The sequence below is a fragment of the Malania oleifera genome, chromosome 11 (genome assembly GCF_029873635.1).
Source record: "Malania oleifera isolate guangnan ecotype guangnan chromosome 11, ASM2987363v1, whole genome shotgun sequence".
NCBI lineage: Eukaryota > Viridiplantae > Streptophyta > Magnoliopsida > Santalales > Ximeniaceae > Malania > Malania oleifera.
In genome coordinates, this window is record NC_080427.1 from 84,782,507 (window position 1) to 84,795,562 (window position 13,056).

The 13,056-nt window shown below is 34.1% G+C and overlaps 1 protein-coding gene across 1 annotated transcript; it reads right to left on the minus strand.

Annotated features, from left to right (window-relative positions):
- Positions 1-4,060: 4,060 nt before the first annotated feature.
- LOC131168142 (uncharacterized) lies at positions 4,061-5,658 on the minus strand. The gene is made up of 2 exons (XM_058127378.1): positions 5,479-5,658; positions 4,061-4,679 (listed from the first exon to the last, which is right to left on the minus strand). The coding sequence occupies exons 1-2, from the start codon at positions 5,588-5,590 to the stop codon at positions 4,246-4,248; spliced, it is 546 nt and encodes a 181-aa protein (XP_057983361.1). The 5' UTR covers positions 5,591-5,658; the 3' UTR covers positions 4,061-4,245.
- Positions 5,659-13,056: the final 7,398 nt, after the last annotated feature.

Genomic DNA, 13,056 nt, shown 5'->3' on the forward strand with positions numbered 1-13,056 from the left:
AACTCCCCTAGATCCTTGTGGTAGCTTCCGATTATCGATTCAGGCAACGAACGAAAAGATATCATAAAGAGAGAGTAAGGAGTGCTATTTTTAGAGAGAGAGAGAGAGAGAGAGAGAGAGAGAGAGATTGCAGTTTCTTAATGAAAAAGTAAAGTTAAAACTTATTTATAGACCGTTGACCCGGTTGTCTTCGTCAACGAAATGATGCCTTCGTCAATGAATTGCAGAAGGACATTCGTCGACGAAAGAAGGGATTCGTCGACGAACCTTAAGCCTGAAATTCCTATCGTTCGATATCTCTTCATCAACGACGCCTGAACTTCGTCGACGAACCATAGAAGGGTATTCGTCGACGAAAAAATGGATTCGTTGATGAACCCTACTGCTTTGCCCTTTTTAAATTCCCTTTCTTCATTTCTTATTTATTTCTTTTATTTTCTGGGTTTGAGTTTATACATAGTTATTATTGGACTAACATGGAGACTGTTTGCATTGAAAGTGTTTTAGGCTTCAAATTTTTGGTTAAATGCAAATAATGATAAGAATCTTTTTAATGATAGGGATAACTGAATGCTAGATAAAGTTTAGAAAAATGGAGATCTTATTTTAAGATAAAAAGGGGGAGAATTTTGAATAAAAATGCAAAATGAATTATTTAAAATAAAAAGGGGAGACAGTAAATCAAAATGCGGGAGCTAGCGCAAATTTTTAGAAGTAGAACTTATTGTGATCTGACTGTACTTGTTGTCTATGTTTTTTTTTTTTTTTTTTTTTAACAACTTGATTATGTATGGATGCTTCAAGATATTGATATTAATGTACATGGTTTGAAAACACTATGATATTAATGTTTTTGAAATAATGTTGATTGCTTGCAATATAATTGTATTTTAGGAAAGCATACTGGTTGTTGAAAGTCGGCAAACTTATACTTGTTTGCTGTCTATTGATAATGCATGCCAATTAATGGCAAAATCATGTATGATGATTCATGTACTATTGTGACGTACTGCTAGTGGTCATATCTTTATGAACCGGTATATGTTTGCCAACAACCAGCATACGGTTCATAAAGATATGACCACCGGTTCATAAATCTTGCTATATTTGCATGATTGTACTATAATGCTGCATTTTTGTTGTGATTTTTTTTAACTGATGTCCAAAAGGGGAGAACTTTTTAGAAAAAGGGAGAATTTAATCACAATTGGGTTTAAACAAATATTTTAAATTGCTTATTTTTTTTATTATGCTTATTGTGAGGGGGAGCCTTATCAAGGCTACTTCATTTTATTCCTTGTTTATCATCATCAAAAAAGGGGGAGATTATTGGCCTAACAAGGCTTAATCTCATTTTGATAATAACAAACCAAGACATCTAATTGTGCTGTCAAGTGTATTTTTAGGTATTACTATATAAAAGCACAATAAAATATGCATAATGGAAAGTCATGAAAAACACAAGTACATGAAAGTTGGTTTTTGAAGGAAAGCTTGGATGAAGACCAAGCTTAAGGACATGAAAACCTAAATAGCGTATTATGTGAATTGTAAAATAGGTTTCATGTAAGTACATCTTAGATGGTTTTTGTTGTGAAGCTCTTTGGTGATTTAGTTTGACCTTAGGTATTTTTAAATATCTTGGAAAATATTTTTATAAGGTCAAAAGTTATTTCAAAAGGCTAAAATCATTTTTGGAATGAAAAGTCCCAAAACAAGATTCCCCAAATTCCCTTCAATGAGCCAACTATTTGTGGAACATTCCTAGTATAAATGAAAACTTCCAATTATAAATAATCTCGTAAAACATGCCATCAAGAAGGCAAACTTCAATGGGCCAACTATTTGACGAATATTCCTAGCATAAATGAAATCTCCCTAATTATCACAACTTTGTTGCAGTTGAATTTCGCTCCATTTTTCTTTCCACTAAATCTTGATTTGGAATCCTTCTATGGTCCCAATCTAGTCATAGGCGAAGTGTCTTACTACGCCTTTGATGCAAGACGTGTCTTATCCACCCAAGTCCTTTGCCTTCTTTGAGTTGTCCATCTAGCCAAGGATGTGTACCATTTGACCACGACTTAGGTTTTCTTTGGGCGACACTGAACTTACCTTTACAATATGGCTAACAAAGTGAGGCAATAATTTGACATGCTCCCATCTTCATCACCTTAATTGAGGTATTGCCCATTCTTGGATGGCTAGTTAGGATGTAGCTTATTCATATGGCAATGTTCACCTAGGTGAGGTTCACTCTTAACTTTCTTCATGTTCTTTCCAGGAAAGTGCACAAATATTGCACAAATAGGCATATAATCAAGGTCGAATATGTGAAACTCCACTTGTTTTAATTGAAATTTTTCATAGCTTCAATCCTCTATGACGAAAAGAGTACTATCAACGCACAACCAATTCTATAGCTTTCAATCACCTTTTTAGTGGGTACAAGATGCTATAAATAGCATTAAACAAGTTGAGGAAGCCTAGGAACTTAAATGGGAGGAGATAAGTGTTGAGTGAGGAGGATCACGAATGAATGAGGAAAGATAAATAATAGGAAAAAAAGACGAGGAAGGAAATCAAAAAAGAAAAAAAAAAGGGCCAAATGAGGGTATTTGGGCTTTAAATACAATAGACAAAGGAATGATGTGAGCTTGATACCACCATGCAAGGGAGGACTTGTGTATGGCTATAAAAACCCCCCAAATGATGTTTTACACTACCCACACATTCATGTGCCTTGTGAATGAAAATAATGTAGCAATCAATCGTGATAGGATGATGGAATGTGTTGCTTATATAAGGAGAAGGGAGACAAATGAATAAACACATGGTTTTTAGGAAATCAATTTTAAATAATTCCATTGAAAAGAATATATAGAACAACAAGACCGAATAGTTCTAGCATTGCACAACCCTGATAGGCAAAAGGGTAACGACTCACACTCCATCAGCGCATTATAATATTGAAGCCTTAATGAGCCTCAAACATTTTATTGCACCGAATTGGGGAGCAATTGATACGTTTAGGGAACTCACTTAGATATAACTTGTGAATTGCCCCATAAAATAGAGTTAGGTGGACATTATAACCTCTAAGCAACTAACAACAATAACCCAAGACAAGGAGAATATGAAAGAAAAAAAAAATAAGGAGAGCAAGGTAAAAAAAAACACACACACACACACACACACAAATTTTACTACTTCCTTGTTGAATATGTGGATAGTTTTTTCAAAACTCCAACCACCTTCGATCACCCCTATTTAGAACAGTTGAGTAGGAAGATCATATGCACACCATATAAAATAACCAACAATAAATGGATTTATGAAAAAGCATTGAGTAGATATTTGCATATTAGACCAAACTTCAATTTGTTTGTTCACTTATAGGGTCCCCACTAAAACTCACATTCCTAGTTGCCAAATTGAGATTTGAATTGTGAATCAAAATTTCAATTTTAGGAATTGAGAATCGAGAATCAAATCGAAGCATAAGATTCGGTACAATTTCAAAAATCAATTCTAAATGACACGCACATATTGATATACAAACAAGAAGCAAAATGGTATAGTACATTTAAATTTTAAAAAAAAAAAAAAAAAACCATATTTCATGTGCATACTTTCCCTAAGCAAATGAAAACTAAGAGAAAGAGTCAAGAAATATTAATAAAAAAAAATGAACTTCATGCTATTTATGGAAAAGAATCAAGAAAAAAAAATTGGTGTTTATTAATAATTTTAAAAATTAAAATTTCACGTATATTCTTTGACCGTCTAAATAGAAAAATATAATAATAACTTAACAAACTACCACAAACCAACTCTTAAATCTTATCAACATAATGAAACATAGTACCACCCTAGCCAGTGAGTGTTTTTTTCCTTCTTAATAGTAGAATAGAGTACTCATAGAGTGATGAATGGTTTGTGAAGAAAAAAGAAAGAAATGTTATTTTCAGGTTTTAAACTAGTCAATATAATAGGTCTAGAATTGTGTGAAAGGATAGATTCAGGTCAATTCATCGAATTCACGAGATGAATTGATAGATTCTCTAATGATTCAGTGGGTTTTAGATTTGCTACTATGATTGAGACGAATTGTATGAATCCACAACTATGCTCACAATATGTGGGGTTTAGAACCACATGCAAACAAATAATTAAAGCAAATTTCTGACATCCAGCAAGAAGTTTATTGGCATTTAAATATACAGCATGATGAAATTTACTAACTTAGTCTTCAACTACACGCGAAAATCCAGAGGTGTATGCAAAATAAGCTGCAAGAGCCAGCACAGCCACACCTCCCAGTCCAATAGCAGTTGCAGCAGAGCTATTTCTACCCAATTTGGCTTTCAGTCTCCAAACCCAACCTGAGGGTTCCGTCGCATCTCCTTCTCCCGCAAGCTTTGGATTTTCGCCTCGCTGGTGCTCATGGGTTTTGGAGCCAAGAGGAGCGGGTGCTGGGGTGACCTTCTTGGGCATAACCACGTGGAGATAGCCTCCGCGGGCTAACTTGGCACGGATGTCATTTGCAATAGAGTCTTTTGGAACCCTCGTTTCCTTGCTAAAACGACTCCGTTTTGTCTCACTAACGGCACGTTCTCCAGAGATTTTTAGTAAACCCTGACTGTTTACTTGAACCTTCAACTGGTCTTTCTTGAAATCTGCCCAGAATAAGAAGAAGGGATGATGTTATTTTACATTATTACAGTTACTAAATCTCATACTCAATCTTTATCTAGCTTACACATTTTCTCTTCCTGACTATAAATGATGCGTTAATATATATCAAAATTATTGGAAAATAATAAATTAGATGTTTTAAATTTAATGAACCCCATGTGTATAGCATTTGCTCTAATATGTAGAATTCTTAAAATATGCCTGTAAGTGCTCTTTCCTTCTTTTAAAAAGAGGGAGAAAAGCATAAAACAAGACTCATAAAAGAAAAACTACAAGAGCACGTAATGAAAAAAATTACAATGATCTTTTGATGCTACTTAAATAATAGCGAGGTTTATGGGAGTTGCAAACACAACTAATAAATTACGACACTATATGGTCATGCATATGTCTTTGTGGCGGACATTACTGAAAATTTTTTCGCAATTAAAAACTGTTAATTTATAAATCTCTTATAAGAAAAATGGATGGTTAAATTACATTTATAGGGATCAAAATTAACTTTGAACCTAAAACAATCTTGAACAGATGTTCTAAAAAATTTTAAATTTCAAAAAGATTAATCTACATAACAAGAGCATTGCTATGCTTTTTTTTTTTTCTTATTATTTTTGTCACTCCCACATATATATAATATGTGTAGGAAGTATGAGCTTTGAAAAATATGTGTAAGAAATTGAAGCGTATTCATCACGAGTTTTTCCTTTATGTTCAATTAAAATTAATAGAAGTAACAAGCCATGCATGCATGAAAATGAATATTATTAAATGTAATTGTACCAGGGAGATGTAGGGTAAGAGTCTCCTGGGCGTCCTCTCTCTCCCAGAGGCAGAAGGGCTCGAAATCCTCATAAGAGCGCAACGAAGCTGCAGCTGCTGTCTTGCTATCCATGCGTGCGTGCCTTGATTTTTTCTATAGAGACAGATCTCTCTCTCTCTCTCTCTCTCTCTCTCTCATCACCTCATGATCGATCATGCACTTTTTATAGTTGAAAGAGATACACAGTGGATCATTAATTAACCGGGAGGTAGTGTTCTCGTCAAGGGGTTGCTTTGGGATTTCTTCTTCCATGAATGGGAGAAATGGAATCATACCTTTTTGTCTTGTTGAAGGATTCATGAGCTGCCTTGTGTCTTCCCCTTCATGTAATTATTCCGCTTCAACCTCCTGCAGGACAAGACAAACGTACACCGGCCGGTACCTTTTCCTGTCTTTAGTCCCCTTTGGAATTTTTTAAAAAATAAATATTTTTTCAGAAGAATATTTTTGTGAGTATTTGTAGCAACAAATAGTTTAATTTATACTTATATAAATACTCATTTAAAAAAATTCAAACTATTTTTTAACAAAAAAAAATATTCATTCATTCCTATCTATGTTTAGCTAACATGGTAACAAAAGCCATAGTTGTCAATCCTCCACTACAACTGGTGTTTCCCCATGTCGTCATTTGTCATCGTCAAACCATTATCATTGCTAGTGCTCCACAACCAACCAAGGGCTGCCACCATCTACAAGATCTCCCTTTTGACCATGGCTCGTGCACACCAACACCACCTCTCATGCACCCATTTAGCATCTTTTGCACATGTCATCATAGGCTACCTAGCTCTCCTAGTTCCTTGCTCACCTCTCCAAGCTTCAATATGCTCCTAGCTCCTTGCTCACCTCTCCAAGCTTCAAGATGCTCCTAGCTCCTTGCTCACCTCTATAGGCTTAAATATACTCCAAAATCCTTGCTCCTTTTTTAAGGTTCATATGCTTCTAGCTCCTTTCTCACTTCTCTGGGCTTAGTCATGCTCCTAGCTCCTAAGTCACGTCTCCAAGTTTAGATATCACTACAAAAAAAAAAAGACTTTTAGTGACGGTTTAATATCGCCACTTATAATAGAAAATTGTCACTATTAATTATTACTGATAGCTTAGTGATGCTTACGGATTGGTGACTATAACGGTCGTCTCAACTCACTATTAGTGACGGTTTTGGAAACCGTCATTAATAATGGAGTATTAGTGAAAAATGTGGATCGTCACTAAAAGTGTAATACCATCATTATAACTGACACTATTTTTGAGCTGAATATCGTCATTAAAAACATACTATTAGTGACGGTTTAAAAACCATCACTATTGTCTAACTTTTAGTGATAGTTAAGCAATCACTATTGGCCGAATTTTAGTGATGGTTCTAGAGTCGTCACTACTGGCAGACTTTTAATGACGGTTTAAGAACCGTCACTAAAAGTTTCTAATAATTTTAAATTTTAAAAAAAAAAATCAAGCATTCCTTTGAGAACCCTGTAATTAAATTTCATCACACAACATATTGAACCCTAAGTATAGATTAAAAGGGCAGCCCAGTGCACAAAACTCCCACGTATGCGAGGTCCAGGGAAGGGGCGAACCAAAATTATAGATTAATTGTTGTAATTGTTAAGAAAATGAACAAAAAATATGTTGACTCTATGAATCCTATCCTGTTTTGATTATGACAAATCCAATGTATCTTTCATGTGCACTAAGCTCTTGAACAGGATTAACTCTTAGCACGCACGGATGGTAAGAATACAAGGAAGTCATAAGGACCACAAAGATCACACTTCATGATGGCTTAACAGGAGGCAAAAAGAATGAAGACATTTTGTGTTGTATTGTAATGCATTTAATATTTGGGTATATAAAAATTATGGTCTATAATATCTGCATCTCATACATGATTAAGAACTAATGCTCAAAGGCCAATAAACTGACCTTAGGTTCCCAAGCACTTCGTGAAAAATCCCTTAAGCTAAAAAGATAACACTTACATATATGGATGAACTTATAAGGTCAAAGTTAGGGCATATCTTAACTTTTCAAAGTCCTCGATTGACCGACCTCTTGGCGTTATAGATGTCGTAGTCGACCGATTTGGCCAAAAGTCAAAAGTTTGACTTGGCTTGGCCGACCAACCTATTATTGAACATATTGCCCACGGTCACTCGACCTTTAAAAGTGATATTTTCTATCATTCCTAGCCGACCAATACTTTAGTTTAAAATCACTTCGGCCGACCGGCCTTTAAAAATCGGCAGACCGAACATTAGGCCAGGCGACCGAACCTACAAAGGTTTGGAAAATCGCCTTGGCACGACTGACCAACTTTTCCCCCAGCAAACTGAACCCTAAATTTTTTTCAAATTAACTGTGTCTATTCGAGCAACCGCTACTATGCCTCAGCCGACCAAACCTCTCGAGTTCAACCATTTTTACCGCAATAATTAGGGTTAATTTTTTAATTAAACTTTATTTAAACACCGGTCGTGTCCCTAACAGTTATATTTTTTAAGAAACTTATATATACATCCTCATTTGTCATGATTAGCAAGAGATTAGCAATTCAATTAGCAAAAAATTCTCTAAAAATCCATAAGCTATTTTTTTCACTCTTGCAAACACATATTACTCTCTTGCTCATTATCTTTTGAAATTCATCCAAGAGAGCTTTGATTATCAATCTTTATTTGCTTATTATTGCACTTGGAAGATTGATTGATTTTATTGTGAGCTTCACACATTTGTTCAAAAATCTTTACTCTCGCATATTCATTTTCATTTACAAAATCATTGAGAGTAAATCTTAAAGTTCTTCCCATATTATTTGATTGATATATTTCTTTGGGAAAAACTCTTTCATAGCTTGTGTTTCTTTGCATACTCATTGCAAGACTCAAAGGCTTGCTTTGTGTCTATTAAAAAATATTTTTTGAAGCTAATCTTCATTGCCACCTATACTTCATTGTTGGAAAATATTTTGTGGTAGATATTATTTTGTGCCTTGAAATCCTTGATAAATACATAGAGTGCATTATACTTTAGCATCAAGGATCATAGTCTTTAGCATCTATCACATTATTACATTATACATTTGCTTTGAGAGACATAAATCTAAATACTCTATTGAGTATTAATTCTTATCATACTAAAGTGCATTGGTTGAACTGACATATCTGCTTAGCTTAGAAGCACTTATATTGTACACAAAATTTTATATATTTGTTGATTGTATTATAAGCGTGGCCTAAGGAGGTAGTGATCTAACTTGTAAAGATCAATTGTATTCCAAGCGTGGCATGATAGGGTGTTGATCTAGCTCGTAAGGATCAGTTGTAAAGATTTGGGTCAATCATGTTAATCAGACCTAAAGTTTCCCTCACCCAGTAAGGAGAGGGTGTTGTAAACGATGTCGCCCACCCGTGAAGTGAGCTTTAGTGGAATCTTCTGCTTGTGAGCTTGAGGTGGGGACATAGGCACTGTTGCCGAACCTCAATAACATATCGTGTGTCATTATGCCTTTTTTTTTTCTTTATATTTTGGTGCTTTCTTGTTCATTATAAATCTTCTAAATTCATTGCACGAATATTTAACTACTTTTTTGTGATTGCTTGTGTAATATTGGAACTGCCTTATCAGCTTAGCTTATCTGAACATCCTTGTATTGGTTGAATTGGAGCTGTTTAGAAAAGACCCTAGGTTGAGTTATACTGCTACTGGTTTGATTGACCTATAATTTTTAAAATCTCCAATTCACCCCCTTCTTGGGAATACACCAGTTCCAGCAATTGGTATCAGAGCCAAGTTGTAGCATATTCTAACGAGTAGTTACATAAAGGTCAATGGCTCATTTTGGTGTATCTCAGTTTAGTGATGGTTATTCCTTGTTAAGGCCTCAATTATTCTATGGTGTAGATTACACCGCCTGGAAACAAAGAACAACTATTTTTATTCAAGTTGTTGACTGGTGGACTTGGAGAGTAATTAAGCAAGGGAACTATATCCCATTGAAAATTTTTTGTAATAAAGAGGATCCCAAACTCCATAATCAAATGAATGAGCATGACTTGAGTTTATTGAAAATTAATTCTAGTGTCATGCATATCTTATATTGTGCTCTAGATGCCGACATTTTCAAAGAAATCATGGCATGTCAAAGTGCCAAAGAGACATGGGAGGAACTTGAAAATCGATATGGAGAGGGCAAGAAAAACATGTCTACTACTCCAAAAGCATCGAGCTCAAACGTTCAAGGAAAAAATCGGTGTTTTATTGCATTAACCAATGAGGAGGTAAATTCCTTTCATTCTATTTCATTAAATGATTCATGCAATGATATTTGCGATAAATCTTGTGATACTTTTAGTAGTAAATCTTGTAGTGAGTCTAATGATGATTGCATGCCAACCTATAAGGAACTTAAAAAGGAATATATTAAAACTCATAAATCTCTTGTTAAACTGGTTAAACGCTATACTGACTTGAAAAAGAAGAATGAGACTTTATTGAAAGATCTAAAATCTAAAATTCTTGTTGTAAAAGAAAAGGATTTGAAATTCATGAGATTAGATAACGAGAATGCAATGTTGGAAAAAGAGCTAAAAGATTTAAGGTCCAAAATTTCTATTAAAAATGGAAAGGATCTTCAAATATTTGTACAGGATTATAAAGCAAACACAATGACCAGAGAATTCATAAAATTACAAGGTGTTTGCAATGGTTTAAAAGATCTAAAAATTCAAGGCCGGAAAAGAAAAATTAAGCACCAAGCAAAGATCATCCATACATTTACTAGGAGCAAAGAAAAATTTGACAAGCTCTTAGGTTCACAATAGATGACCTTAGACAAAGAAGGTATAGGGTTTAGTGAAAACGAAAATAGGAAGAGAAAGAACCTATACATGGGGTATTTTGTAAGAGAATCTAAACAGTATGCTAGTACCTCCTCCCGTCCATATGCTCACACCACCTATGTCCTATGTAAAAAGAAGGGGTACATAAAATTTGATTACCCATTTAAAAGGAAAGGTGCGAAACCCAAATAGATCTGGAGAGTCAAAGAACCACCGAGTCATAATCCATTAAGACTTAAAAGAAGAAAAATGATATGGGTTGCAAAGAAAGCAAACTCCTCAGGACCAAAGGAAGAACTAGTTCCAATGGGAATTACATAATCACTTAGTTCTTCTTTAGTTCTTAGGATTAGTCAAAGGAGGTAGCAATGGCTATAGGCTTAGGAAGGGGTATGTTCTTAAATTTCTTTTCTTAGTATATGCGTTCACCATACACTTCTGACTTACTGAGAATCTTTGATATCAAACCAATTTGAAGATTCAAGCTATATATCCAATCTAAATTTAATGCACTTATTTCATATTAACTGGGTAAAACATGAAAATATTGGCTATGACATGGTATCCATTGAACTGAAAAGGAATGTTAGTTGCATCTGCTTGAATAGGACCTTAGTCCAATCTATATCATTGCACCGTTCTGTTCAAAGCAAAGGTTCAAAGCATAATCAGCTAAAATATTTGGAACCTTATCTTTCAAAGATGAAAACATTAAATCATCATATCTTGAATAAGATCTCAGAAGCTTATCTCATCAAACCCATTTCCAAATGGACAAAAGCATTTGTGCTTGGTAAATAACTCTTAGTGCTTAACTTATATTTAAATATGAATTTCTTAAGTTAAGCATATCCTTGTCCATTACACAAGCTTGAGCATTAGGAAATCAGTCTTGCTATATATCATTATATTCCCTAAGTTCACTCCTGAACATAAAAGTCTTGATCAAAATTTTAATCATCTCTCTAGGCTTGAGCACTATTGATCATGAATTTATAATCTGTAAAGTGCATGTTTAAAATCATCCTGCTTAATAAAATAAGGAGTCTCTTCCAAGGAATTCAAGTTAATTCAAAAGTATTCCCCTTAAAATCCTCTGATTTTTTGTTCATCTCTTCCATAGAAAATCTTTTCCAAATCGTTATCACACCAAGTAAAGATTTGTCCTATCCCTTGGTTCGTATGCTTGTTCCATTTTGTGATCATACTTAAAGGATACCTTCCAATAAGGGAAGATTTGAGATCACCAAAGAGCAATGCTCTAATAAGTTCACACTCACCTAAATGCTCATTGCCCAAGCCTAGACATGATTACCACAACTAAAATATTTTTTTGGAAAAATGTCCTGTTTCTCCTAAATACTCTCCTAAACTTAACAAAAATTTAATTTTTTAAGAGTATTTATCTAAAGTAACTTCATAAGCTCTCAGATCAATATAAAATCATTTAGAGCTTCATCGCCTCAGGATAAGTTAAATGGCTAAAATGATTGTTATAGGTCTCACTCTTGATGAAGCAACAAGTGTTTAAAAGACCTATGCAAGAGCAATTAAAATGATACGCCATTCGAATCTTATGCCTCTCACGCCTTAATGATCATAGGAAAAGAGGCAAACGTAGGCTTATGACACTAAAGAATTATTTGTTGAGACTTTTTGGTCCTTTAAGCCAATGCTTTCAAAGCCAAGCTTGAATCATTGAAAATTTTATAACTCTTGGCTAAAGACTTTGAAGATGGAAGAAAGGCATAAGAAGCTGATAGTGCATAACTGAGGGGGAGCATTTCACTTTCATGACTATACAAATTAATTTCTCTCATAATTATATTTTGTGACTATATGCCTTATGAGATTAGAAATGTAGAAAACTATCCATAATGTACCAAATGATTAAATTTCTTTCATGGATAATTTATATTTTATTTGTGCTACTTGAATGCATGCTTGTATGGAACGCCACCTGCATAGCTGATGCAGTGAAGAGAATTGCATGCTGGTAGACATCTTAGGTTGTTGATTGTTTGAAATGAATAATTTGATGAAAAAAACAAGGTTTCAAGCATATGGTAAATGGGAAAATATCCAACTTACAAACAGCATGTTGCTGAAATTTTAGTATATTTTCCCTAAAAATAAAACCATGTGATAAGATGATTATGATAAAAAAAAATGTTAAAATTTTTTTGAAATGATGAGTGAAAACTTAAATAGGATAATTAAACTTCATCCTTACATAATCATCAAATATTCAGGGGAGTTGAGCTCCATCCCTATAGAAAAGGAGCATAAAAGACCCATGTGCATAATATCTTGCCTTTTGAATACTGAGACTCTTTTGAAAACCTGGAACATCATATACATCTTTTAAAACTTTATGAACAGATATGGACTGTTCTCAGGTTTATGAATTTTATTGCACGCATTAATATACATTTTTAGATGCATATGCCACCTGAAACTTAGTGAAATAAATCTTTGGTTAATATAGGTAGTTTATTTCATCTAATGCTACGACTCAAATCAATAGGTGGAGCCTTTAAATTTAAAATCTCTATATCTTTTTGCTCACCCACAATTTAGCTTAGAAATGAAATTCTGTGTGGCTTATGCTTAATGTTATTGGTTAAATGAAAAAATATTTTTCTACCACAGGTTCTTTGGTTTAGCCACATGATCCCTGTCTTAAATTTT